The sequence below is a fragment of the Guyanagaster necrorhizus genome (assembly GCF_019112545.1).
Source record: "Guyanagaster necrorhizus MCA 3950 unplaced genomic scaffold BT62scaffold_39, whole genome shotgun sequence".
In the NCBI taxonomy this organism is placed as follows: domain Eukaryota; kingdom Fungi; phylum Basidiomycota; class Agaricomycetes; order Agaricales; family Physalacriaceae; genus Guyanagaster; species Guyanagaster necrorhizus.
In genome coordinates, this window is record NW_025064918.1 from 100,773 (window position 1) to 123,656 (window position 22,884).

Genomic DNA, 22,884 nt, shown 5'->3' on the forward strand with positions numbered 1-22,884 from the left:
CTTCCCTGCCGTTCCTTCATCTAGATCGCTGTCTAATCATTCTGACACCCTAGCCCTGCGACCTATATATAATTTATTTCTGGAACAAAGTCTTTTGAACTGACTCGTAAATCCAGGGCTGCCACAAAGGATCAGGCATGCTGTCATCCAGAGCCCTGACCGGAGCCTGAGACCAAAAACAAGTAGCCTGTCATGGGAAAAGGAACACTGATGTCCATGTCACAGACCTTTGCGCCCTTCTGTGAGTCATTGCGGTACCGAAGCCATTCTCACGGCCATTAAGTTTGTGACTCACGAATCACGTAACGTAGAATCTCTCATACGTTGGGTACTTGAGAAATATCTCCCTATGGAGCACTGGAGTACCTGAAAAGGATTGATGATTCGCTTATGCGCAGGAGATTACAGTCTCATTGTTCTCCACTGGGCCATTGTTCGTCTCGCCTCTGCCTTGAGCCGGCTGTTTTGACTGTGGCTCTCCAACCAATTTGGCTGATGGCGGCGTTGCTCTGTTATTCCCCTTGGACACGCTATATCATATTCTGACCTTCGGGACTTCTATTATTCGCTAGACTGTTACGCCTCGTGTCTTTGTGTGATTTTTACGAAAGCAGATTTATTGGACAATGAAACCGCATTGTCCGCGCTATTCTAGTCCTACAGAGGTCCTTCCTCCAGTCTGGAAATCCATTTCTGCATGTCCTTGTGTGCTTGGATGAGCGACTAGTGAATGGTACATCATACTCAGTGGGAAACGGCGGTTTGTCGTCGAGTCATTATTCATTATCTTGAGCCCTATGTCCTCTGGTCGCCATGATTGACAACTGTTCTTCGGCATATCAGTAAGCGCCGTCTGATTAGGCACCATAGTATGTACTTCCATGTTTCTGGTTTTGATGTGAAACGAATGAGGCATCGTTATTCTCTGACAGTCAAGCCGTGATGGCACTTGTTATGGCGCCAAGCTATACTCTTGCATTACTTCTGAATTTAGAGTTGGAAAAGATACCGAAAATTCGACTCAGTGAAATTCGCCCATATGAGACCTTTAAAGAAATACCTGACAGCCGGCTTCGGGGAGCTAGGACTCTTCTCGTGCTTGCCGAGAACGTGTCTTATTGTAGAAAGGTTAAATTTACAACTACAGTTTCGTACAATGCGATAGCAAGTGGACGCGTACACGGAAAGCACAAATGCACTACAAAGAGATTCAAAAATTATCGATTCCGCCACGGCATAATTTGATTAGATGTTCAGTAACTGGCACTGAACTCGGTCAGCTTCTTGCAGTCATCGAAATAAATAACTCCACGTACCCTGGCGAGCGCAGGCTGCTCCCGGAGGAGCCCGCTCCGGAGCTCTGGCCTTCACGAGACGCCTGACCGTATGTGCTGGTCGACGTGCTCGCTTGGCGACCGTGCTGCTTCTTTCCACTTTTTCTGTCATAATAGAATCAACCGTAATCCTTATTTTGTCTGGAAACGCGCATTACTCACTCAGAACTCTGGTGCGAACCGGACGATCCCAAGGACGAAGAAGATACATTATTGTGCATCGATGTGTGCCGAGAGATCCTAAAGAGATATCATGAATCACAGAAGATGGAAGGACAGTCTGGGAACATACCTGACTCCAAATGTGTTAGTAGTATGAGTGGTATGAGTGGTATGAGTAGTATCAACCGACGGCTGATGAGCGTGGCCAGGGACGTAGCCTGAAGCAGCTATGCTGTTTCCAGTGTTAATGACATTGTGTGGTCCGGACGGCCCGTTGTAATTTCCAGAATTTCCAGAGGTTCCAGCAGCAGGGATCGAACCCACGAGCCCTGGTCTCACGGCCCTAGAAACGATTAGCACCGACTGAGATGTTCATGACAAAAAACTCACGGCAAACACGGGATACTCCGGAATGCCTGCGATGCGGCACGAAAGGGAGCCGATAGTTCATTCTCCTCGGAGGCACGGCGGGGAGGAAGTTCCCTGTGAATAAACCGAATCAACATGAAGATCGAACAAGAGGAACAGAACGTACGGTGGGCTGGAGGGAGGGTAGCGTGTTGTTGAATTGATCATACATGAGACAATGCAGCACGCACTTGTTGTATTCCTCCCAGGAAACGATCTGCCCTGGGAATCCGGGCTTGGGGAGGTTTGTCAGGATTTCAGAAGGGTATCCTTGCCAACCGGTGTTGTGTTCTAGTCAATGACAGTAGGCCTGAATATCGATAGCTGTACTATACAGTTCTCGACGCACCAGCCATATATGCATTCTGTGGCAAATTCGGCGCAGAGTATTGGCCTTGTCCGACATTGTATTGAGGGAAGGATAGAGTAGGTAAATCTTGCTGCGAACCTGAATTCATATGAAGAGTAAGAGATACACAGATGCGTGTATTTGATACACGTACTGATAGGAAGTTTACGACTGGTAGATCTATTGCTGATCTTCGGAAGCGATAGCATTGATCTGCTTTTACTGGAAATATTGCCGAACACATTTCCTCCAGAGTTAACAATTGTAGACTGTTGGGTCGACGGAGAGGCGGAAGGTGCGGAGGAGTAATTGTTGACTGCCTGAGCCTGAGAATTCTCGGCGATTCTCCGTTCAGATTCGTTCTAGAACCCGCCAAAACGACGTTATTGAAGAATAACCGTAAGATATGGAAGCGCACCCTGGCATTCAACTGTGACTCTTTCAAATCCCGATAGATGTCGTCGAGTTCCTGTGCCAGTGGTGTGGCAAGAAGGACTCTAAAACGACTGGCTACCATACTATACCACTGCTCACGGGTAGCCGGAGATGCCCTCTGTTCCTTGATCTGCGTGATAGTTTTCAGTGCCCTTGACACGTGTCGTCAGTCCTGTAGAAACGAAAGTAGTGAGATGGACAAACTGATCAACATTGTCTAGCAATTCCTGGATGTCGTCGTCTCTAGTAAGGGTCCCCTCTGGAAGAGGAAACAGTTCTTGGATTTCAATGTTGACAGCGTCGGCAATGGCCTTCACATGGTCGAGTTCTTTGCCTCGAATGACAGCATATCGCAGCTTCAAATCTTGGGTAACAATACGCTTAGCCATGAGAGGTGAGAGCACGGCTTGGGGCCTGAGAAGTGGGGATTCCGAGTGACAGCCAACCAAATGTCGCGACTTTTATGTCAGAGCCGGACATTTCCATTACATATGATATAACAGAAAAGTAAAAGTAAATGGTCGAATGAGGAACCCTCAAGGCACGTTGAGAACATCATCCTTGTGAGCCAGTTTGCCTGATGACTGTCACCAAAACAGGGCACCCATCAAAATCTGACATAATCATCTTCCCTGGTTCTTTCCGACGTCCACCTGGCATGGATTCTCCGGAGCAGCCTCGCGCCAAGAAACTCTACATACCAGCTAACTGTGATCGCAAAGAAAATGAAATGTTTTGGGTCAACCTGCAACCTTTTCTCGCTTCCCAAGGATACATGCTCCGGCCACGATATCACCCGGACTGGATTCCTTCGTGGAAGTCCAATCCTCATCCGCAAGCGGACTTGAAGTCCTATGAAGACGAGCATACTATACATGGCGGACGCGTACGTGGCAATCATTTTGGCAGTTCGTCTGCTCATGAAATTTCAGAGATGGAGAATTATAGATGCAACTCGTGTATCTGATGGCAGTAAAGTGGTCATTAAAGTTGTATCATTGTTGTCGGACGAGTTTGAACTCGGAATTTTGCAATTTTTCTCGACGGAGGAAGTGCGGAAGGATCCTCGTAATAATACCATACCGCTTCTCGATGCATTCCCAATTCCCGGTGTGGAGAATTGGGCTCTAGCGGTCATGCCCATGTTTCGTTTCTTTGCATATTCGTATTTTCATTGTCGGTTGGAATTTATTGAGCTGTTCCGACAGCTACTTTCCGTTGAGTATTGTCTCTGCAGTGTGCTCTACGTCACTGATATTGATGGATCAGGGCTTGGAGTTTATGCATAGCGAGAACATCGCTCATAGGTGCAGTTTGTTTTCTACAATATATTTGCTTGCTCATCTTGACCCACATGCACAGAGATATCAGTGTCAATAATATCCTCATGGACCATCGACGGGTCATGCCCAAGGGCTATCACTTCGGCCTCAAACGTAGCCATGATGGTGTCGAGTGGAGTTTGCCAACTGAACTCCGTTGCCGCGTCGGACCAGTAGACTACTACTATATCGATTTCGAATTCTCGGAATGCTTCCCCGAGGGAAGGGAGAAAGCCCTTGTTTCGGGAATCGTTGGCCAGCGTGTTCCAGAGATGAAGAATTCGCAGGACGTTCTCTACAATCCGTTCAAGGCAGATGTCTACCAGCTTGGTATTGCCATGATGAACATCTTTGAGGTATGGCCGTCTGCTCCCCTCTGATTTGTATTTTCTCATCAGCGCGACAGGGTTATACTGGCCTTAATGATTTCAAGCCTTTGCTGCGGAAGATGGTCTCGATTGATCCCGATGAGAGACCAACGGCATCGGAAGCGCTAGTCCAGTTCGAGGCTATCGTTTCTCGGTCAAGAAAATCGTCCTTGTACTGGAGGATATGGTCAGATGACTTGTATGATCCATTAGTACCGTGGTTTTGGGTTCGATTCTTCTATCATATCTTTCCTCCTTGCCGTTCACATGTTTAGACGCGATTCAATTTATTCTATGTAGTTATTATTTTTATTCAGCTACTCTGTAATTCAGCTCCGCAACATGCGTTCGTAGAGGGTTCTTCTTTTGGATCGTAACGATGGCATCCTGAACCGATCCGCAAGCCACATTTTGCTCGTGCTAATGGACCAAAATGGCGTGGTACCTCGCTGCTCAGGATCAGATAGCCTTGATCACAGCATGATCGTGACATTTGCCCGCATTGCAAATACGAACCTTTCTTCAACGAGTCAGTATGATACCAAGCACTTTCATGGTCTTTCTGACTCATGACGCCGACTCGTTGGTCAACATTTGTGCTTCTTCCGTTTAAACTGTTGCTCTCTCACTCTCTGGAACATATTTTTGATACCGTTTAAGGCTTTGCGTCTTTCTTTGAACTTTCGTCACCACTCGCTAGTCAAAACTCTGTGGCTGGCTTTACTCGTGGCTCACACAGCAATTTGTTTGATTTCAGTGCTTCCCTGATATCTCCACTAAAGATGAGATGGAGTATTCTGGGCTGTGACGTTCCATGTATCTCCTCGTGTCTCTGAAAGAAGCAGATTAGAGTTGGACCCTTAGACTCTGACATCCGCATGGCCCCATTACCGTCCTTTCAACTCCTGACCCCAGGACTTGGTAAAGTTTTCCTATATATTGACTAATGAGCTATTATCAGTTCTCAGCGCCCTCCTCTGTCGTCTGATGGTCTAGGTTCCGAACACCGACATTTCCATCAATCGAAACGAGACCCTGGTATTCTTCCGCTACACGAAAGCTTTTGGGTTCACCTTTGAACTGGAAATTGTAATGCTGACGACTGAGGTAATGTTCTGCTTGTTTGAGCTTTTACTTTATTCTTGCGCTTCCTACGAATCGCGCTCGCTAATAGGAGCATGCCCGCTTCGAACCGAATCACAAACTTGAACCTGGGATTTCAGGGAGCGACCGAAAGTATTTCACCACGCGCAGTTTTTATCAAGCGTGTCATATAAGATACAGCCTTTTACTATTGGGGCGAAGCGTAGTCATGTCCTTTGTGACTCACCGCGGTACCGAATTTATTCGCACGGCTCTTTGACTCGATGATGTGGCTCTATACCTGCCGCCCAAGCTTTGCTCCTGAAAGGTCTTCATCGTCTTCACTGATTCAGATTCGTCCATCAGATTTGTTTCGCGATGCTTGTGCTCTCATGCTACTATCCGACGTCTACATCTCTCTAGGAGGCTTAATCACGATCTGGATCTTGTGTGGCTCACATAGCTATTTCATTTGATGTCGGCGCTTCTCTGCTTAGCATGAGGAAATCTTATCTGATATCCCCGCTCGAACACGTGATGTGGTTTCCTGGCCCTCGACGCTTCTGTTCGCTAGACTGTCACTCTTGTGTCTCGTGCAAACTTCTGGATTTGGACAATGGATTCCTGTAAATATTCCTCCTCGATCTGGAAGTTTGTTCTTGCGGATGTTTACCAGCTTGATGTCGCCATGCTGGACCTTTGCGAGGTAACGTCTGTCTGCCTCTTCTGGTTGTGTAAAGCTAATCCGTGATATAGAGGTATACCGGGCTGCGCAACTTGAACCTTTACTGCGGAGCATGGTTTCGGTTGATGATCCTATGATGATCTTACTAAGAAACTGACAGCTTTAGACGTGCTAGCCCAATCAGAGGCCATCGTCTCTCTCGTCTCTCGCTCGAGCAAATTGTCCATTTCATGGAGGATATAGTCAAACAGAGTTTGCGATCCTTTGGTCCCATGGTTCTGGGTTAGCTTGCTCTGCTTTGTTTTCCCTCACCCTAGTCTTGCAGTCTGCTGTGTTATATAATTTCTTTTCTGGAACAAGGCCGTTGTCAACCTGACTCGTAAACAAAGGGATCCCAGGAGACCAGAGACGCCGTTGTAGTAATAGGCACTCCAGAAGACAAAGGTGACCGAGGATTGGAAAATGAACACTAATTTCCCCGTCGGAGACCCTGGCACCCTGGTAAGTCATTGTGGTCGACACATTCTCATTGCTCACGGGCGACCAGAACGCGTGATTTAGGGACTGGCTACACCGAGGGTACACACTTGCCCCTACTGATTATAATCTCATTGTTCTCCTCTGAGCCACTGTGCGTCAACGCTCTTCCGTCAATTTGACTGATCTCTGCGCTTGTCTGATATCACCCTTGGAAGTGCGATATGGTATCCTGGCCGTCGATGCTTCTTCTATTCGCTAGATTGTTACGCCTCGCGTCCTTCTGCGATCTTCACAATACCAGATTTGTTGAACAATGGAGTCACGTCGTCCACATTACTTTATCCCTGTAAAGATTATTCCTTCGATCTGGAAATCCGTTCCTGAAGTGACCGCCCATAATCCTTCGTTTCGCCTGGAAGGGTACTTCCTTCAGACTCTTTGGGAAACAAAGCTTGGGTGTCGTGTCAAGATTCTTTATCTCGAACCCTATTCGGCATGATTGCATGATTCATAGTATTCGCGCGCCTGCTCGTCGTTCTGTTGTAAAAGTCTCCCTGCTTGGCCTAAAACTTCCCTACCAACCCCCCCCCCCCCAAAAAAAAATCTGTTGCAACATCCATGGCTGACCACAGCACCGATGGTCTAATGCACCGAAACACTGTCAGTGACAAGGAGATCGAGCAGGTCAAGACCATTGCAAACGAACTCATCTCCAAAATCAACACGAGGTTTACAAAGGCGAACACTAGTGGGGACGCCATTCTCGAGCAATGGGTCGAGAATGTTACATTGTTCGTCTATATATTTATTCAGTTCGGGTTGTCTCTTTTCTGAAAATATGATATCACCAGGGCCTTGGGAGATACCACTAATATCGAATATACCGATTGGTATTCTGAACTGGCCAAACGGTTCGTATATTTCCTCGAATCTACACCTGCGCAGGAAGAACTCCCTTTGGTATTCGGGAAATTACAGGAGATCGAGATCGGTTCCGAGGTGCATGATGAAAACATTGACTTTAGAGATTCGCCTTCTTTACATTGGTTTCAGAACACTTTCCGATCAAAGGAAGATTTACCTTGATAACGCCTCCTCGAACAATTCTGTTACATCTCAGAATGTATCAATTCGACCCGGGAATACTGTGACTAGCATATCGGACAATGATCGCCTCGTCACTTCCTCCGGGAAAGCCCCTTGTCTCACCGTTGAGCAGATTAAAGAAGCATTGTCCTCAGTGTACCGTCTTTACCCTTATGATCCGTGAGTAAGATTGTGATATAGTCCTCGATAACTCTGATGGCGGTCTAGGACCCTGGGGCAATTCAGAGGTTGCGTTAGAAAATATAACTATGCCACTAGACCGAACGGCATGGTTGACGCTGGGACTAATTATGCTTCAGGCCACATTCCTAGCCATTCCCGTCCCCCGGAGAATACCACCCACCCTACCGATACGTCTGCAGTTAGGTATGTCCGCAGGTTATCGTTTCATCTCCTTTGATTAATAGCGTTTCTTTAGGGAAGCGTCGATGCATATCGCATCGTCCTCATCCTTAAGATTTCCTGTTTTTTTCTTGGGCTCGAGAAGCCAGCTTGAAATCATTGCAACCTACCTCAAGCTTCGGTACGTAACGCTTTTATGAACGTAATGCGGATTGCGATTAATCTTATCGCACAAGACGAGGTGTTTATGAGCGTCCGGATGGCCAAACGAGCGGATCGGAGAGCCCCACGCCGGCCAGACGCCTCACGGAGACCAAAGCGACTCAGGATCCTCGGGGACAGCTCCTCCCCGCACAGGTATGTTAGGTTATTGTTTTGATGTTGGTGATAAAACTGACCAACTTTAATACCAGTTCCTGAGCGTCCAGTATTATGCCGTCGCTATTGATCTATAAGTTTGGAATAGTTGTTTCATATGCACGCTTTTTTGTTTCAACATACTCCTGCCTTCCATGTACCCAATACTATCAAAGTGTATGAAATCGGAATTTTATGTTTTATTATGCGACACATCTTAGTTTGCCTCAGTATGATCCCAATTTTACGAAAAGAACACCAGGTATTGCTCGGGAATGTCATTACAACGAGACTCACTTCGAGTCAGCGATCACTCACGGTTTACGTATCCTTTCCGGCTGTCTGGTCAGTTCACGGTTGATAGGTTGATAAGCAATACATACATGCACCATCAAATCAAGGGCTGAGGCTTGAGAGGAAAAGACCCGGATACCCAGACCCGCCTGCACGCGAATGCTATGAATCATGTTGACATAGAGTTCAAAATAAAGAATCGTGACACTCAAACTTGGTCTCCCCAAGAGTCTAAAGGAAGTACTCTTCCAGGTGCACAAGGAACTCATGCGAGGTCACTTCCTTGCACGGGCTGATGTAGATGTCGTTTGAGTTATTCATCTCTGTAACTCGCTGGCCCACCGTTCCCGAAACGACGGCTTTAAGTTTGACTCCTCCTTCCGAGGGGAAAGCATTCAGAATAAAATCGATATAGTAGCAGTCACCTGGTCCCGCGAGACAACTCAGCTCGTTCGATAAATTCCAGTCGACAGTGAAACGGAGGAGCTGACAAAGAATGGAAAAATCAAAGCAAGGTTCTTCACAGATAGACCACATCACGAATGACAATAACACGATTACGGGGAAGTCGCCTGAGTCCTGGCCGAGATAGAAAATGTGCGATTCGCAGCTTGAACACGTTTCGATAGTAGTGAGACGACTTCCAGTATGACCTTGCATCTGTCAGAGAGTCGAACCACGTCTACTATCATTATGCCTGAACCTCAGTGAGCAAATAACGAAATTTCATACGATAATGCTTACACGACCGACGTAGATTACACGTTCATCTTCATAAAACTGCAACAGGATTATGGGATGAAGATTGAACTTCATGAAGGAATCTGGCAATCAGGATGATATTATCGCGGTCGTAGCATGTGTCTGAAGATGGTGACTGATAGATTATGTAAGTCTTTGGCGACCTCATTTAGGAAGGTCCATGATCGAACAAATCGGCTCAATTCAATTCGTCTTGACTTCTTCCTCCCTGGCGCCTATATTGTGTGCTGTTTCTGTCTCTAGAATGGACATCTCCGGGGCAGTCAGAGATAAAACCTACCGATATCTGATGGCGCAGAGCCACTCCTCTTTACCCAATCCCTCCCCCCTTTCTGACTCTCATGGACAGCCCTATTACCCAGGATTTGTGGCTACGAGGTGATATCATCTGTAGCAAGGAGATCCTTCAAGTCAGAGTCATTGCGAATTCCCTCCAGCTTCACATCCAGAATACTTTTGACAAGGCATGCGCCGACCAAGAATTAATCAAATGGGTATTACGCGTCGAAATGTTCGTTCAATATGCAGAGACCTTCATCCTGGCTTAATAATCTCTCAATCCAGGCTTTTGGATAAAATTCCAAGCTTGGAAGCCAATGCTAACACCCGGATGGAGTGGTACACAAGTATATACCAGCAGTTTAAGGAAGCCCTTTCGCATACACCGCTCCGTGGTGAGCTTTCGTTGATCAATGCGCGGTTGCAGAAGATTCAAGATGGCGCGGACGTATGTCTTCATTTGCATTGTCTTCGACTGTCGTCACGCGGATACTATTTCTAGAGAGAATCTGATCAGAGAATGATCGACAATCTAGCTAACGCTGGTAACATCCCCACCTCAGGACAGTTTCCTGGCTACGCATTTTCTGTAGATTTTAGCAATACTGGAGGAAGGTGTGTGACCAAAAATGACATCGTACTGTTTTCTAAGCAGATTACCTACTAGAAGCATTTTCCTGCCAACATCAAACTACAACACGTCGTCTTCATCCTTGGCTGGCCCTGCCAGGGGCTTAAACCATCAAGATCAAGCATGGCTGCGGTATGTGGCGCAGTTACTCTTCTTGTAGTGACCAGACTGAAAGTGTCTCAGAGAAAGCGTTCGTATCCGACAAGGCGGCTACACTCCGAGTCAGCCATACATTTACGCGAGCTTCCATGACCATCTCTGTAGATGCCACAGGGATGACGAGTCCTCCCAGACAACTCAATACGGGAGCTACTAATGCTCTGATGCTCTTCCCGTTATTAGGCCTGAAACTTGAAGAAAGGATTAAGACTAAGTGAATGATGGATGCATTATGAATAATGTTTAATTTTGGGTCTCTTTGCCGTGGCGTTTGTGTAATCTGTCTTCGATGTTACCAACTACTGTCGAAGAAATGAAATCGTATTCTTACCTCATGAGAAGTTCTCAAGTGTCGCTTCTTGCAGAAAGACGGCGAGACACATTGCAGTCGCCGTTGATCTCGCGCATTAGCTACTTCATTCTCGACAGCTTAAGTTGGACTTGACGTGTCTTGAGCTGCCCGAGTGTCCTTCTTACGTCGTTGGCCACGACAACTGCATGGAAGCGGGCATGGATAGTTAGCGAGAAGATGCGTCATATATTCGTAAATATTGGAGTGGAGTTAGAAATCATGGGTCGTAGCTCGTGCTAGTTGAGCGGAGTGATAATAATACTAGTAGGTTGTGAGATGAATAGATAGTAGCGGTGACTATCATGGCAATAGCGTTTCAGAGCGTGGCTGAATTATGGTGAGAAACATGAAACTTCGTTGATGAGGATGTCGCTGTGAGGAGCCGGTCGAGGCCGGCTGAAGATAAATTGTCTAAAGAAGATGTTGAAGATGGGTGCGATATGGACCTTGACGTTGCGTCGGGGGCTAACGCTAAAAGGGATTACGATAAGCGACATTTAATGTAACACAAATCAAAACGCCTTACTCCATGTGGCCAGTAGCTTATATGCATATTTGTTGGCGTCATGCTTTCGGCGCGTCTGAACACAATCGAGGAGTCCGTAGAAGGTCTCCCCAGATCACTCTGCTCTGGCTCCTTGGATGATAGTTCGTATTGTTTCAGAGGATCCCTTCGGACTGAAGACACCGACAGAGTAGACTGCCGATGACCCCGGTTCGGCAACCGGTACTTCTGAGGCCGCGAGTTTCCTTCAGCCGGTAAGATGAGCGGAGATTTGTCCTACCGAAATGGTCAAGATGGGCTGAGGTAGAAAATGAAATGGGAGGTACTCTGTAGGCCGTTTCTATGGCATCAACATTATCTCGGATTTCGGCAATAGAGGGCACTGCCTCTGGAATCTTTGCCATTACCCTACGAACGCAAGCATAAAAGAAGACCCTTATGCTTCCTACGAAAGTATGATTATCTAAATCATGAAGGACTCTGCACAGAACAATTAGCAAGCACCATCGGCTAAAAAAAACCCCATACGCGTCGAGATCATCTAGAATCAACTGCTTCCCGTCTCCCAACGTGTCGTCTTCTTGGACGGTTTTGATGAGATTTCGAATTTGGTCGTGCACTTCCTCAACTTCCGACCTTTTGACCGGCATCGGGGGCTACGGAAGGAGAAGGGAAAGAGCGAAACCCAACAGACGGTGGGTACGTATGTAATTGAGCTAGTGCCCGTGATTTTGGAACATTCACTCGAAGACAGCAAATGACAGATGCAGTTGAGAAGCCCGAGTACCGGAACTCGTGGCATTAGCCCGCTGGCAACTCGTACCGTTGTGCCGATGACTGATCAATCACTGCCACGACCCTTGGCGATCTCGCTTCGTTTCTTGCCCTGCTACCATTCTTTTATGGATCCAACTTGGTGTCCTCCAGGGCGCTGCAGAATAATTCACCGATGTTCTTTACCAACTTCTCCACTATTATCATTTGCATTCAGCACACTCGACCGGTGTCGCTCTCGGTTTGAAATTGTAGATGAGGATGGTAGCAGCAAGGAGAAGCAAAAGAGAAGTTTAAATTCGAGGATAAGCGTTGTTTCTTCACTTCAGACAGATTTTTGCTGTGTTCCTGAATTACAAGCCAATCAATATACTCATTTTTGGTCGTCTTGAACGCGATTCAAACGGCGGACGCGTCAAAGACAGTCTTCGAACTCTCCCAGTAGGAACATTGCGATGCCTAGCAAAGAGAAGAGTGGTGCAGTGCTGCCTATGATGCTACGGGCTTTGGGGTGCTATGTTCGCTATCTGGCTGAGTTCGCGCAGCCACTTCAGTGATTCGCGTCCACTCCTGGGCTCTTTTTCTCGATAGGCTGTGGGATGACTTTCTCGTTTGATGCTACTCACCTTAAGATTGCATTAGAAAAGATATCCCTATCCCCAACGATGCAACGGTTCAGTGGTCTAGTGGTTATGATTTGTGTCTCACAAGGTACACACAAGGTCCCCAGTTCGATCCTGGGCTGAACCACTGTATGTGCATCTATTTTGAACCAATAACTAGACTTGATAGTCTAAATAGCTAGCACAAATCTTTTTCTCTTGTCAATCTAGTAGCGTTGTAGAGTGTGCCACAAAAGGCTGGACTATGATGGCTTCTACCGTCTTGTTTGGCTCGGTTATCATATCATAGAGCATGGCCGGGTTCTCATCATCAATACATTTTGTTAAGTACGCCTAGACAAAGGCCAATTCAACGAATCCCATTGAAACGCGACAATGTACTAAGGAACAAAACTACAAGGATATCTCTGGATCTCGAAGACAGGCGCACAGGGATCGACTCCGAACATTGCGCACGCACCCAATGCGCGTTTAGCATGAAGCTGATACAGATACATCTGGGAACAGTGCGTTCCAAGACAACCTAGACATTTTGATCACCAGCAAGGAATGAGTCGGGAGGAATATCAGTCGAAGACTAGCTCCGATCCTGCAATCTCAATTCGGTAGTTTGTAACAGATTTGACATGAGCATCCCGGACAAAAGGAGAAACGGTAGTCCAAATGGAAGTTGGGATCACGATCATCGATCAATACCCATCTCGAAGGGCAGGATGATCCAACTTCCAGTTCGGTCAGGAGAAATATTATGAAGATGGAAGGTGAACGTTAACCGTACCAGTTCTGAGGCTCTGTATCTTGACCACACTCTGTTCAACATTGTTGGAAATCCTCGGTAATGCGCAGGGTAGACTCCAGGCTGGTAAGGCCAGAAGGTATAAACTCCTTATTCTACAGCTCCTACAGAGCTTGTATTTATACTCTCCAGACTTATATCTAGAATCTACTATAACTTTCTCTTTCTCTCGAGCTTACTCATCAACTCTCGGCATGATGCCGGATTGCTCTTTCTAGAACTTTCCAGCAAAATCCCAACAAACATGTCTCCCAGTGAGCAGATATTCTTTGGCCTCAGGAAAGACATAATACAGAACTAACGGGATTTTCTTGACATCGTGACAGTATCAAAGTAGCTACAGGTTAGAAATTGAGGACGACCTTCATGGCTTTGTGTTCTGCCGCCGCCCCGAACGTAGTGTAAGCCTCTTCGATCTCTGCGAAGTTGTACCTATGCGTCACCAAGTCCCCAATTTTGATCTGTCCCGAACCGAGCAGTTTTATCAGCATAGGCACGGTAGTAGTATCCACCAGACGAGTGGTAATGGCTATTACACGCCCGTTAAATAAAGCCAATACCCTCAAGACGATAACAACTCACTAATGTTTTTGTCCCACAAAATTTCCAGGTGTAAATCCACCTTACAGCCGTGTACGCCCATGTTCGCTATAGTCCCTCCCGGAGCAACGAGTTCCTGACAGAGCTCAAAGGTTGCGGGGACACCGACGGCTTCGATTACCGTATCAGCGCCTTTACCGTTTGTGAGTTCCTTGACGGCCGCTACCACATCTACACCTTCTCCCGATACAATACCATGTGTCGCACCCATACTTTTGGCTAGTGCAATACGATTGGAGTTGCGACTAACCATGATGACTTGCGAGGGGGAATAGAGCTGCGCCGTGACCATTGCGCTAAGGCCGACAGGACCGCAGCCAATAATAGCGACAGAGCATCCGGGGGCCACCTACCCACGTTGGTTAAAAAGTGTTCAATACATCAGCGAGCATAGGAGGATACCTTTCCACTGAGCACGCCACACTCAAATGCGGTCGGCAAAGCGTCACTGATCATGACTTGCTCCTCGGCGGTCGCGCCTTCCACCATGAGATGCAAGCTGCCATCCGCATGGGGGATACGGACGAACTCGGCTTGAGTGCCATCGATAGTATTCCCCAGAGTCCACCCACCGTCGACGCAGAGGGAAGGCATCTCCTTGCGGCAGTGGTCGCAGCTAGAGCAGGAGGTCACGGAGGAAACGATGACATTGTCGCCTGGTTTGAATCTCGTAACGCCGTCTCCGACGGATTGTACGACGGCAACGCCTTCGTGGCCCAGGATCCGTCCGGTATCGCACGTAGAGACGTGGCCTTTGAGAATGTGTAAGTCCGACCCTGGTAGTGCATTAGAGCCTGTCTGGCAAAGAAAGACAGGAAGGCAAGAATCACCGCAAATCGTAGTCTTGACCATCCTGACGATAGCATCGGTTGACTCTATGATTGTCGGTTTTGGACGATCTTGTAGCATAGGTTGACCCTTTCCAGCGAAGACAAGCGCTTTCATAGTTGTATCCGACCTGTGAAAGGATGAAGATAGTTCATGGACATATTGGCCGACACTCACATGTGTAACACTGTTAGGTAGGTAGGTGGTTAGGAAGTGGTGCACCAGAACTGAAGGACTGTAGCTCGGATTTTGACCTGATACGAGGAGAACAGGAAGCCCAAAAAGCTCATTGAATTGCTTGCCATGCAACTTGAGCGACGATGTTGCGGTGTTAACGTTCAATCCTGGCAGGTGACTAAATGGCGAAATCGTGCTGGTCAAAAAATTCAAGGGAAACAATTAGAATAGAGATCAATTCATGGTATAAATACGGCACAAGGAGAGAGCAGAAAGGCAAAGAAAGTTCATTGAAATGTTTCCCATGCAAGTTGAGCGATGACGTTGTGGCGTTAAGGTTATAACTACTCCTAGCAGGTGACTAAATCACGCTAGTCAATTAGAATACAGATGAATTTTTGACCTAGGCTTTTCACCGCAGCAAAATAAGTCCGAGTCGGTTTTATCATTAGAGGGAATCCCGACTCATTTTGCAATGGTCCAAAGCTAGAAAAGTTTCACCTGTTATCTGCTTATTTTCGCCCTGACACGGAATAGCTGCTTACCAGGCGCGGTTACCATGCCCTATCAGCACTGTCCAATTAGCAATGATGATTCGGGGAAGGGTAGAGGCCATCAGGTAGGGTGCACTCTTTCTTCACATACGGCGCCCCCTACTATGAAGAAAGATGAATTCGAGACCAACATTGACACTTGTTTAAAGCTGAAGCTTGTTGCTGCGCTCTCTATTCCAACGCACATCGCAGCTGCGCCAATTATTAAGGAAAATCCAGGTTCTGTAGGACACTCAGTTTATGGAAATGTACCACATATTGTAGAAGCCGCCCAGGAGCATGCGTGATGCACCGTCCAGAACGAGACCGTAGTCGTTCTCCCTCGCTGGAAAGAGAACAGCCACAAATCTAAGAAGACTAGGAAGCAGAGGATTTCGAACCGTGCGGATTCAAACACAGTGGCTAGGTACAGGAAATATCATGGTATTGATTAAAAGTACAGGTCTTTCTGTTATCGGGCCGTATTTGGACATACCAACAAGCTAAAAGTTGATTATGACCTTCAAAGCATTATTCTTCGCTGCCGCCCCGAACGTGTCGTAGGCTTTAGCCATCTCCGAGAACTTGTACGTGTGCGTTACCAATCCAGCGGTCTTGAGCGTTCCCGCGTCGACAAGCTTGATGAGCATAGGCGAAGTAGAAGCATCCACGAGACGTGTAGTGATAGCTATTTCGAAACCATCAGATCTCATGATTCTTGGCACGGTCAGATGATAAGATGACTGACTGATATTTCTATCCCACAATTTCTCCAGGTGCAGATCTACCTTGCATCCATGAACGCCGAGGTTCGCTATGGTTCCTCCTGGGGCGACAATCTCCTGGCAGAGCTCAAACGTTGCAGGAACACCGACGGCTTCGATGACGGTGTCGACACCCTTGCCTCCTGTCAGACCCATGACGGCTCCAACAACATCTGTGCCTTGGGCGGAAACAATACCGTGGGTGGCACCCAAAGTCTTGGCCATCTCGATTCGGTTAGCATCGAGGTCGATCATGATAATTTGTGAAGGGGAGTATAATTTCGAGGTGATCATCGCACCAAGACCAACTGGGCCGCCACCAACAATGGCGACAGAGTTTCCTGGGGCCACCTAAATCACCTTTTCTGAGATTTATCCAGTGGTATGGGAATTGAAAGTCGTACCTTTCCGTTGAGAACGCCACATTCGAATCCTGTCGGCAAGACGTCACTAATCATCACCTGCTCCTCCGCAGTAGCGCTTTTGACCATGGGATGCAAGCTGCCGTCGGCGTAGGGGATACGGACGAACTCGGCTTGAGTGCCATCGATAGTATTCCCCAGAATCCATCCACCGTCGATGCAGTGAGAAGGCATACCCTTGCGGCAGTACTCGCAGCTAGAGCAAGAGGTGATGCAGGAAACGATGACATTGTCGCCTGGTTTGAATCTCGCAACGCCGTCTCCGACGGATTGCACGACGGCAACACCTTCGTGACCTAGGATCCGTCCGGTATCGCACGTAGCGACGTCGCCTTTAAGAATGTGCAAGTCCGTACCTAGTAGTTTATTAAAAGTTGTCTGGAAAAGTAACAGAGGGAAAACACTTACCGCAAATGGTCGTTTTGACCATCTTGACGATAGCATCGGTGGCCTTGAGAATCGCTGGTTGCGGACGATCCTGCAGCGTAGGCTGACCTTTGGCAGAGAACACGAGCGCTTTCATTGTATCTGACCTGTGAAAGGAATGAACAACGCGTTCTGAGCGATGACTTGGGTAAACTCACATTGTGATTCTGGTTGTAGATATGTTTCTCCTAGGAACCAATGGTGTGTAAAAGTGATGTCGGAACGCTCCATAACGACAAGACGTGGTAAAGGCTCTTCCGCTAACGGTAAAGTTGGGCCGGAGGGGATCCAAAATGATGGCAAAGACACGCGCGCGCATCATATGAGCAGTTTGCAAATATGCTCGAAAAATGCTTTGGGTTTTTATAACCCGCAGGCTCCCGCTCTCCTAATACATTAGCCTCATGCTCAACAGCCGCGAAACCAATCCAGATTGATCGAAAGCGGGGCCGGAGAGATTCATAATGAGGGTCTATAGCCTGGGGTTGGGGAAATATCATGCAAAGCGCCTCGGTTCGTCCATTTTTATTTAGTGGGACCTTCGGGCCGCTTTTCCACATGCCGCCCAAAGCCGAAATGATATGGGCCCAGTCAGACTTGTCTCAGTTATATACTAAACCCGTCAGTAAATTTTGGACTTCATGGTAAGGGAACACTAACCATGTGAATATTTGATGAAACGGAACAGATTGCACCATATGTGTCTATCACAGAGGACCACTGAGGCTACACCCATCTTGCCCTACGCCACTGGTGATTGAGCTCTGGTATCGATACTTGAATGTCTTACGATCTGCTCTTGCTCTACTTTGGAACGCGGGTAGGATACGTTCCCGGAACGGCAGGGAGAAGGTGAGAGAAGGAAGGAAAGGAGCGATGACGCGATGAGTTGTCTTTTTATACTCGTCAGTAAGCAGGCGGGGGATCCGCGCATGGTAATGTCAACGCGTCATGGAAGCAACGTCGGTGACGCCTACATCTCAGTCTGCACGTGGCGGCGCGACCAAAAGGTGTGTTTACAAATAACACAAAGGGCCACAACCGGTACTTTACTGACCGGATATAGAGACAGGCTTCGATATCCCTCGAATCCCTCGAATCCCTTGAATCCCTTGATGAGATATTTCTGTAATTCAAGTAATTTGTGATGTCGAGGTCACCGTGCGTGCGTCGGGCATATCGTACTCGTTCTCTCTGTTTTGATCATCTGCCATTGGATTCGAAACCTTTCTAGCCATTCAAAAGGAATGGGGCAGAACTAACGTTTTCCTCTGTGGCGCTCCTGTTCACGGACCCTCCGCCCTTCATAACGTTCTCGTCATTCTTATTTCTTCCGCTGCTTTCTATCGGTTGCGTTGGATATCGCGGTCATTTTCTTCCGTGTGTGTGTCAGACTCTCTTGGCCTTGTTACTTCTCGCATTATAATTGCCGAAATTTCAACGGTTTCTCTCTTCCTCGCCACTCCTTCCATGTCTCAAGTTTGGTAACCCACCCCCCCAGGCATGAACAATGCTAAGTAGTCGGCCCATCCTCTGGTTATTCACAATCGGCTACGAGATCCCCGAGTCGAGTCTACTCCTTGTGCCTTGCGGTTCTACATTTAGTTAATTGTTCAAGTCCTTTTTTCGATTTCATTTTGATGACTAATTGCTGCGTCTTATTCATGGAATTATGGGACCGAAAAGCTGCTGGTGACTGCCCTTCCGCGAGTCTCTAGGCCTATTCTTAGCAAACATCGCTCTCTTTTTTTCGACATGAGTCAAGACGGAGACTGGTGAGAAGTTGTTAGCTTCATCCTTAACGTCATACCGAGTCCATCAGAACAAGCTCTCTCTCTTTCGAGAGATGTACAACGAGGAGCGAAGGCTCTTCCCAAGCAGCCTGGCATTGTCGACCTTATACGCTTAAACGAAGCAAATGACCCGTCCCTCCCATCAAGAGGGCTCTGTCTAACTTTACTTTACGACGGAACATGCCAAGTACTACCGGAAAGTGGTCAATTCAATCCACATAGCATATTGATTAATTTACCCTGCGTACCTGCTTTGCCCTTGGCATGGACATGCGGCGATTCTATGCACGGGTGAAGCAAAAAAAAAAATCCTCTTTCCCATGGATGGTTAGCATGCCCAATCACCAGCGGGCGGCAATGATCCACAGCGTCCTTTCCGCGGGCTCGGAGCGCCCACCCATACTATTAGCGAGTCCTTCCCATCATAGCCGCAAAGAATCCAACATACTCGCACGCACGCAAGTTCTCCCGCGATATCCTCCTCCCAAAAACAAGGTCCTGCGCCCCTGCCCTGGAATGGGACCCGGTTCCCTAGTCAACCAAGCAGCTAAACTTTATTCGATCAGAAAATACATATCTACGTGCCTAACGAAGACGCAAAAAAAAAGATAAGGAGTACAATAGTAAAATTGCGTCATACAAAACAAGTGTGTTATACAGGTATATATTACATGTGCGGATATAGGGAGGGAGAAAGCATGGACGGACGATCTATAAATGGCGGAATGGGGACGGGGGGACAGGGTATGCAGGAGCGGGAATGACATGATCCGCACAGCCGAGGCGAGGGTGAGGTCGGCCCAATCTCTTCGGGTTTTTAGTTCTCAAAATAGGGTGGTCATCGCGTGGGTAACACAAAGAGTAAAGGAGAAACAGGTCGTAATGGGGCGTGGGTAGATGAACGGTATATGCCAGAAAGGTGTGGGATAGATAACGAATGAACGGACCATCGTTAGTGAGAGAGAGACAGACAGAAATGGTGATCATAGCAGCTTTGATTGCTTGAGGTGCTGTCGAATGACCATGTCGCGGACTATAGTACAATCAGTATCGTACCACATGCTGGCTGATGGCATATGACATACCACTTGCTATGATCCCTGCGGTAGTCGCAGTGTCCTGTTATCACGCCACATAAGCTCCCCTCCCCTTCCACCAGGAAAGCAAAATAAAGGCACTGACCGTAACAGACGTACAAAATGCATAAAACTTGCGAGGATTAGGCGAATACTCCCGATGTATGGCGTTGAATTTACTCCTCAGGTCTATGGAAGGAAAGGAAACGTCAACGGAGGCCATCGATCAACAGAGCACACGCTCACATTTGCTAACCGTATCCAAGTCATTCTCCCTATCGCCGTAGCTCCTTACATATTTTGACAGCCTAGACAGGGTTAATCAGCCATGGGACCTGAAACGCGTCATAGGCAATAACGTACCTGATACCCGACTTCAGCTTCGACTCGAGGATATCACATTTATTAAGGAAGAGCACGAGGTCGACGTTCGCGAGTAGCTTATTTTGGCATACTGCCTTCCAAAGGAGCACGGAGTCCTCCTACAGTCGGCAATCAGGTGAGGGCATGGAGGCGATAGTTCGGGAGCCCATACCAAACGGTTCACTGTTCTATCTTCTGACAGGACTTGATCGAAGCCTGATATTGGCGCGAGGAAAATGATTGCGTCGACTGTTTGAGAGATTGAATGAGCCGACGGACGCAAACAGCGGTGCAACTGTATACTTGCCATCATCAAAGAATGGTACCCAGGTTTCTTGGGAATGATGCCGATGAGTGGACAGCCTTTCAGAGCATTGATTTAGAGACTTACGACGCTATAGAGGGGTGGGAAGTGAGAAGCAAGGTCAAAAATACACTTGGGGATAAGCTTCACCTGACTTCTACTTCCACCGACGTCGACTATTCGCCACTCTGTCCCTGAATCCCTCCCAGCGGAAACCTCCATTTCGAATCTGTACTCGGATACACCTACTGTTTTCAGACGGGCTCTGAGAACATCGTCTTTATGAACACATGAGTATCGGGCAATGCCTTTGTGATAAAATCACGATTACCGTCTGAAGGCATGTATTTTAAGGATGTAATTCTCTCTAGGTCATTCAAGAAACTATAAGAGTCGTCAGCGTGTAGAAAATGTCATGTCGTAAGAGTACTCACAATCCTGGAAACTCTTCCAGCCGTATTCTCTTCTTTTTAAGAATCCGACGAACGCTCTTGTCTGACCAGAGATGAATCATATCCCTCCGACATGAATGAAGGACTTCTTGAGGTTCATCAGGGGTCTCCAAGCCAATATCGCCCGCGCTGACAGGTCTACTGCCGCCAGAAGATGATGAGGTATCGATACTTGTAGAACTGGGGTAGTGGACTCTTGCGCGCGCGAGTCCACCCTTCCACGCGGGCCCCGGACGGACGAAAATCTCTGGAGTACGCACTGGGGAGGAGTGCGAGGGGCCAGCAAGATGTGTAGCCTCGTCTTCGTTTGGTGGGACGAGCTTCGCTATCAGAAGCTGTTCGATGTGTTTCAAGGGTAGTAGACGCATTCGCAACTCGTCGAAACTCGAAGAAGGCGGCGGTAAAGCAGGTTGCGAGCGATAGAAATGGTTGTCAGGGTCTGAGTCCGGGTCTGACTCGTTACCGGAATCGAGGCGAGCGTCGATAGAGCTGTCTTGGCTGAAGGCTACGAAGTCGTTAGAACCACCCTTGGTATGGGAAGGTTTACGCTTGTTAGATGGGCTCCTGCGATGTCCGCGCGCAGGTGAGGTAGAGGGAGAAGCTGGACGAGCGACTGCATCGATGATAGTACGTATTGACCGGACGATATTGAGCTGAATGACGGCCCGCCAAAGGATACGCTCTTCACGGAACGCAGTAGGCGTGTAGAGCCGCTGGAACTCTGCAGAACAAAGTCAGAAAGAAAGAAAAGAGAAGAAAGTCGAGAAACACACGTCGAAGAGTGGTGGATTTGCCTAACCGAAATAAATCGAATGAACAGCCGAAGATCGCTGGGGTTGCGCAGCACTCACCGGATTCACTCTGGCCGAGTAACAGCAGCCTAACGATCCGTTTCTTCCGCCGCGCCTGACGTTCTGCCTTAATGCTGGCGTCGATGGCAAGGCTTACCCGCCGAGCCTCCTCCTCTCGGGCGATACGTAGCTCACGGTCCTCTGGCGATTCGTCAACAGGCGGCTTAAGGGCCTCATCGAAGGGGTCGTCGGTAGGTTTCATACTGTGGGCAGCAGCGACAGGCATCGCTGGTGGTGGTCAAGAAGTAAGAGCAAGAGCTGTGTGAACGGAGATTAGAAGGGATCCAAGGCTTGGGCCAAGGCCCCAGGCACAATTTGAATATTGGCTCGCATGGCGTCACGTGCACCGCCTACAATGACCGCGCGGCACGTACCGACAATTTGATTTTCGGCTTTTGCTTCCATCTTGCGTCCTGGGCCTGGCAGCCAGGCGCCCATCATATCCTACAGCGATGCCCCTGCCTTCTGTTAGCCAATATCCAGGGACTGCAACCATGGAATCTTCGTAGGAGCCCTATCGTATATTTACCTTGCCTGCCTCGAGGTCTTACTGCGTACCTGAGGCACCGGCCAGGCACCGAGGAACGATCACCCCGTTTACATTAATATCCAAGCGTACGCCTGGCGCTCTCCTCTGTCCTCGACGTCTGGGTCGGTCTCTATGCTAGTATAGATTGTCTCCTAGGCG

At 47.9% G+C, this 22,884-nt stretch overlaps 9 protein-coding genes and 1 non-coding gene across 10 annotated transcripts; 4 read left to right on the forward strand and 6 right to left on the reverse strand.

Annotated features, from left to right (window-relative positions):
- Positions 1-1,151: 1,151 nt before the first annotated feature.
- BT62DRAFT_937227 (uncharacterized protein) lies at positions 1,152-3,219 on the reverse strand. The gene is made up of 11 exons (XM_043187275.1): positions 2,893-3,219; positions 2,672-2,840; positions 2,408-2,615; positions 2,254-2,352; positions 2,096-2,195; positions 2,032-2,037; positions 1,887-1,979; positions 1,627-1,839; positions 1,497-1,574; positions 1,317-1,439; positions 1,152-1,266 (listed from the first exon to the last, which is right to left on the reverse strand). The coding sequence occupies exons 1-11, from the start codon at positions 3,075-3,077 to the stop codon at positions 1,254-1,256; spliced, it is 1,287 nt and encodes a 428-aa protein (XP_043034807.1). The 5' UTR covers positions 3,078-3,219; the 3' UTR covers positions 1,152-1,253.
- A 100-nt stretch (positions 3,220-3,319) lies between these two features.
- On the forward strand, positions 3,320-4,755 carry BT62DRAFT_937228 (kinase-like protein). The gene is made up of 5 exons (XM_043187276.1): positions 3,320-3,574; positions 3,621-3,905; positions 3,958-3,995; positions 4,051-4,366; positions 4,417-4,755. The coding sequence occupies exons 1-5, from the start codon at positions 3,347-3,349 to the stop codon at positions 4,651-4,653; spliced, it is 1,104 nt and encodes a 367-aa protein (XP_043034808.1). The 5' UTR covers positions 3,320-3,346; the 3' UTR covers positions 4,654-4,755.
- A 2,452-nt stretch (positions 4,756-7,207) lies between these two features.
- On the forward strand, positions 7,208-8,621 carry BT62DRAFT_997235 (uncharacterized protein). The gene is made up of 7 exons (XM_043190637.1): positions 7,208-7,417; positions 7,478-7,625; positions 7,680-7,892; positions 7,941-8,099; positions 8,152-8,256; positions 8,312-8,432; positions 8,489-8,621. Exons 1-7 carry the CDS (start codon positions 7,408-7,410, stop codon positions 8,528-8,530), a joined length of 798 nt encoding a protein of 265 aa, XP_043034809.1. The 5' UTR covers positions 7,208-7,407; the 3' UTR covers positions 8,531-8,621.
- Positions 8,622-8,709: 88 nt separating this feature from the next.
- On the reverse strand, positions 8,710-9,596 carry BT62DRAFT_937230 (uncharacterized protein). Its single transcript, XM_043187277.1, has 3 exons — positions 9,471-9,596; positions 8,816-9,423; positions 8,710-8,762 (listed from the first exon to the last, which is right to left on the reverse strand). Exon 2 carries the CDS (start codon positions 9,384-9,386, stop codon positions 8,958-8,960), a length of 429 nt encoding a protein of 142 aa, XP_043034810.1. The 5' UTR covers positions 9,387-9,423; positions 9,471-9,596; the 3' UTR covers positions 8,710-8,762; positions 8,816-8,957.
- Positions 9,597-9,683: 87 nt separating this feature from the next.
- Positions 9,684-10,853, forward strand: BT62DRAFT_1080185 (uncharacterized protein). Its single transcript, XM_043179560.1, has 5 exons — positions 9,684-9,999; positions 10,053-10,215; positions 10,270-10,382; positions 10,435-10,530; positions 10,582-10,853. Exons 1-5 carry the CDS (start codon positions 9,830-9,832, stop codon positions 10,712-10,714), a joined length of 675 nt encoding a protein of 224 aa, XP_043034811.1. The 5' UTR covers positions 9,684-9,829; the 3' UTR covers positions 10,715-10,853.
- Positions 10,854-11,225: 372 nt separating this feature from the next.
- On the reverse strand, positions 11,226-12,189 carry BT62DRAFT_1080186 (uncharacterized protein; the record flags this gene model as incomplete). The annotated part of the gene is made up of 5 exons (XM_043179561.1): positions 11,943-12,189; positions 11,741-11,894; positions 11,436-11,690; positions 11,356-11,374; positions 11,226-11,305 (listed from the first exon to the last, which is right to left on the reverse strand). The coding sequence occupies exons 1-5, from the start codon at positions 12,062-12,064 to the stop codon at positions 11,226-11,228; spliced, it is 630 nt and encodes a 209-aa protein (XP_043034812.1). The 5' UTR covers positions 12,065-12,189.
- Positions 12,190-12,860: 671 nt separating this feature from the next.
- On the forward strand, positions 12,861-12,938 carry BT62DRAFT_t166. The gene has a single exon. It is a non-coding gene; the product is annotated as a tRNA-Val (tRNA).
- A 956-nt stretch (positions 12,939-13,894) lies between these two features.
- Positions 13,895-15,421, reverse strand: BT62DRAFT_937233 (GroES-like protein). The gene is made up of 5 exons (XM_043187278.1): positions 15,213-15,421; positions 15,038-15,165; positions 14,610-14,983; positions 14,190-14,556; positions 13,895-14,136 (listed from the first exon to the last, which is right to left on the reverse strand). Coding segments are annotated over exons 1-5 (1,056 nt in total). The 5' UTR covers positions 15,215-15,421; the 3' UTR covers positions 13,895-13,951.
- A 746-nt stretch (positions 15,422-16,167) lies between these two features.
- On the reverse strand, positions 16,168-17,834 carry BT62DRAFT_937234 (GroES-like protein). The gene is made up of 5 exons (XM_043187279.1): positions 17,516-17,834; positions 17,340-17,464; positions 16,914-17,287; positions 16,494-16,860; positions 16,168-16,433 (listed from the first exon to the last, which is right to left on the reverse strand). Coding segments are annotated over exons 1-5 (1,053 nt in total). The 5' UTR covers positions 17,518-17,834; the 3' UTR covers positions 16,168-16,248.
- A 2,113-nt stretch (positions 17,835-19,947) lies between these two features.
- Positions 19,948-22,575, reverse strand: BT62DRAFT_489492 (G-alpha-domain-containing protein). Its single transcript, XM_043181147.1, has 13 exons — positions 22,197-22,575; positions 22,119-22,139; positions 21,328-22,066; positions 21,225-21,277; positions 21,044-21,171; positions 20,981-20,984; positions 20,897-20,923; positions 20,762-20,838; positions 20,590-20,708; positions 20,473-20,534; positions 20,333-20,415; positions 20,236-20,269; positions 19,948-20,183 (listed from the first exon to the last, which is right to left on the reverse strand). The coding sequence occupies exons 1-13, from the start codon at positions 22,420-22,422 to the stop codon at positions 20,134-20,136; spliced, it is 1,623 nt and encodes a 540-aa protein (XP_043034815.1). The 5' UTR covers positions 22,423-22,575; the 3' UTR covers positions 19,948-20,133.
- Positions 22,576-22,884: the final 309 nt, after the last annotated feature.